The 2,156-nt window shown below is 38.9% G+C and overlaps 1 protein-coding gene across 1 annotated transcript; it reads left to right on the top strand.

The window, feature by feature from the left end:
* Nucleotides 1-289: 289 nt before the first annotated feature.
* On the top strand, nt 290-1,145 carry LOC143623336 (uncharacterized). The gene is made up of 3 exons (XM_077094270.1): nt 290-427; nt 495-742; nt 842-1,145. The coding sequence occupies exons 1-3, from the start codon at nt 290-292 to the stop codon at nt 1,143-1,145; spliced, it is 690 nt and encodes a 229-aa protein (XP_076950385.1).
* Nucleotides 1,146-2,156: the final 1,011 nt, after the last annotated feature.

The raw sequence follows: 2,156 nt of genomic DNA, 5'->3' as shown, positions 1-2,156 counted from the left end.
ACAGGCCTCTTATTGTTAACGAACTTATAAGTTGGGCTAATAAATCGAAATATAAAGCTTTTTTCTTAAAGATTGATTTTGAAAAGGCCTACGACAATGTCAACTGGAAGTTTTTGATCTCAATTATGGAGCAAATGGGTTTTCCTAAAGGTGGTGTAGATGGATTTCGGGTATTCTTAATTCGGCGAGGTCCTCGGCCCTTGTAAATGGATCTCCGACTTTCAAGTTTCAGTGTTATAAAGGCTTGAGACAAGGAGATCCTATATCTCCTTTTTTATGCTTGATAGCGATGGAAGTGCTCTCAAGCATGTTTACAAAAGCTGTGGAGGACGGGATTATCAAGGGTTTTAGGACACCGAACGGAGGCCCGGTCATTTCTCATTTGCTGTACGCAAATGACGAGATGGTCGTTGGGGAATGGTCAAAGGTAAATTTGGAAAATGAGAATTCTAAGGTGCTTTCATTTATGTTCCGGCTTAAAAATAAATTTGAAGAAATTTGTTTTGTTTGATTGTAATGTGGCTGGGGAAGAGGTTAGAGAGATGGCAGGGGTTATAGGGTGCAAGATTGGTAAAATGTCTTTCTTACACCTTGTAATAATGGTAGGAGCAAATATGAACATAATCAAAAATTGGAACGGGATTATTGAAGTTTTTGAGAAAAGATTGGCCATGTGGAAAGCTCACTCCTTGTCCATAGGAGGTAGAGTTGTCATGATTAAATCGGTGCTTGAAAACTTAACGTTTTATTATTTTTCTGTATTTAAGGCGCCGGGCAACGTGGTGGAGAATTTAGAAAGAATTATGAAGATATTTTTGTGAGGTGGCTCTAACAATGCTAGGAAGATTAATTGGGTGGCTTGGGAGAGAGTAGCTCTTCCAAAAGAAGATGGGGGCAAAATGGTGTTTGAGGTTCAAGACGGAAGGAGAAAGCGTTTGGAAAAAACTGTTTTGGCTATTAATGCCCACTGCTCCGGATGGGGAACAATGCCATTTAAAAGTGGAAACACGAGAGTTTGGATAAACATAGCGAAAGCAGTGAATAAAATGAAATTTGATGGTAGTAATTTTGGAGAGTTGAAAAAAGGCTATCTTGGGGATGGGAGTAAGCTTAGTTTTTGGTATGAATTTGGGTTGAGAATATAAGTTTATAGGATGTTTTACCCGACTTGTTTAACCGGGAAAAAAACAAGGTTTGCAAGGTGAGTGACCGGTATTGGAGGCAAGCACGGGAGTTTGGATGAACATAGCGAAAGCAGTGAATAAAATGAAATTTGATGGTAGTAATTTTGGAGAGTTGATAAAAGACAATCTGGGAGATGAGAGTAAGCTTAGTTTTTGGTATGAAATTTGGGTTGGGAATATGAGTTTAAAGGATGTTTTACCCAACTTGTTTAAGCGGGAAAAAAACAAGGTTTGCAGGTGAGTGACCAGTATTGGAGGCAAGAATGGTCTGTTAACTAGACTTGGGAGTGGTCTAGACATTCTAGCTCGGAGCAAGAAATAAAGGATTGGGAGAAATGCTTTCAGTTAATAAGTGCAGCAAATTGGTAAGGGGTTCGGATTCCTGGCGGTGGATGGGAAACAAGGAAGGGGACTTTTTGGTGAGATCGGTGAAAACGTTGTTAAGAAAAAATAAAGATCTAAGCAACAATTATATCATGAAATAGAGGAAATGGGTTCCAGCTAAGTGTAATATCCACGCTTGGAGGGCGGAGATGAATAGAATTCCGACAAAGCTAGCACTCGAAAGAAGAAATATTCCGGTGGAGAATATTAGGTGTTTGTTATGTGAGTCAGGTTTAGAGTCGGCAGATCACATTACCACGGGCTGTTTGGTGGCGGCGGTGGTGTGGGAACATGTTAGTCATTGGTGTAAAGTCCCTCCTATTTTTGGTTTTTTGGTTCGAGATATGTTAGATCTCCACAAGAATACTAAAATGGGTAAAACCGAGAAGGAGGCTTTTCACGGGATTGTAATTATTTCTTGTTGGAGTATTTGGAAAGCAAGAAATGAAAAGATTTTTGAAGGTAAACAAGTGAAGGTTGAAGACACAATTGGAGATATAAAATCATATGGTTTTCTTTGGTACAATAATAGATCGAAAGATAGACATATAGATTGGTCGAAGTTATGTAAATTTGTTTTTATGTAGT

The sequence above is a fragment of the Bidens hawaiensis genome, unplaced genomic scaffold (genome assembly GCF_021521415.1).
Source record: "Bidens hawaiensis isolate Kalapana, Puna unplaced genomic scaffold, B.hawaiensis_p1.1 tig00003378_1, whole genome shotgun sequence".
In the NCBI taxonomy this organism is placed as follows: domain Eukaryota; kingdom Viridiplantae; phylum Streptophyta; class Magnoliopsida; order Asterales; family Asteraceae; genus Bidens; species Bidens hawaiensis.
The sequence above is the reverse complement of the archived record's forward strand: the minus strand, read 5'-3'. Positions and strand labels throughout refer to the sequence as shown.

Excerpts from the sequence above, each read along its gene's own strand:
- LOC143623336 (XM_077094270.1), top strand. The coding sequence starts at position 290 with ATGGAAGTGCTCTCAAGCATGTTTACAAAAGCTGTGGAGGACGGGATT. Across the intron at positions 428-494 it reads TCGTTGGGGAATGGTCAAAG|AAATTTGTTTTGTTTGATTG; the intron begins GTAAATTTGGAA and ends ATAAATTTGAAG. Across the intron at positions 743-841 it reads TCGGTGCTTGAAAACTTAAC|GAAGATTAATTGGGTGGCTT; the intron begins GTTTTATTATTT and ends TAACAATGCTAG.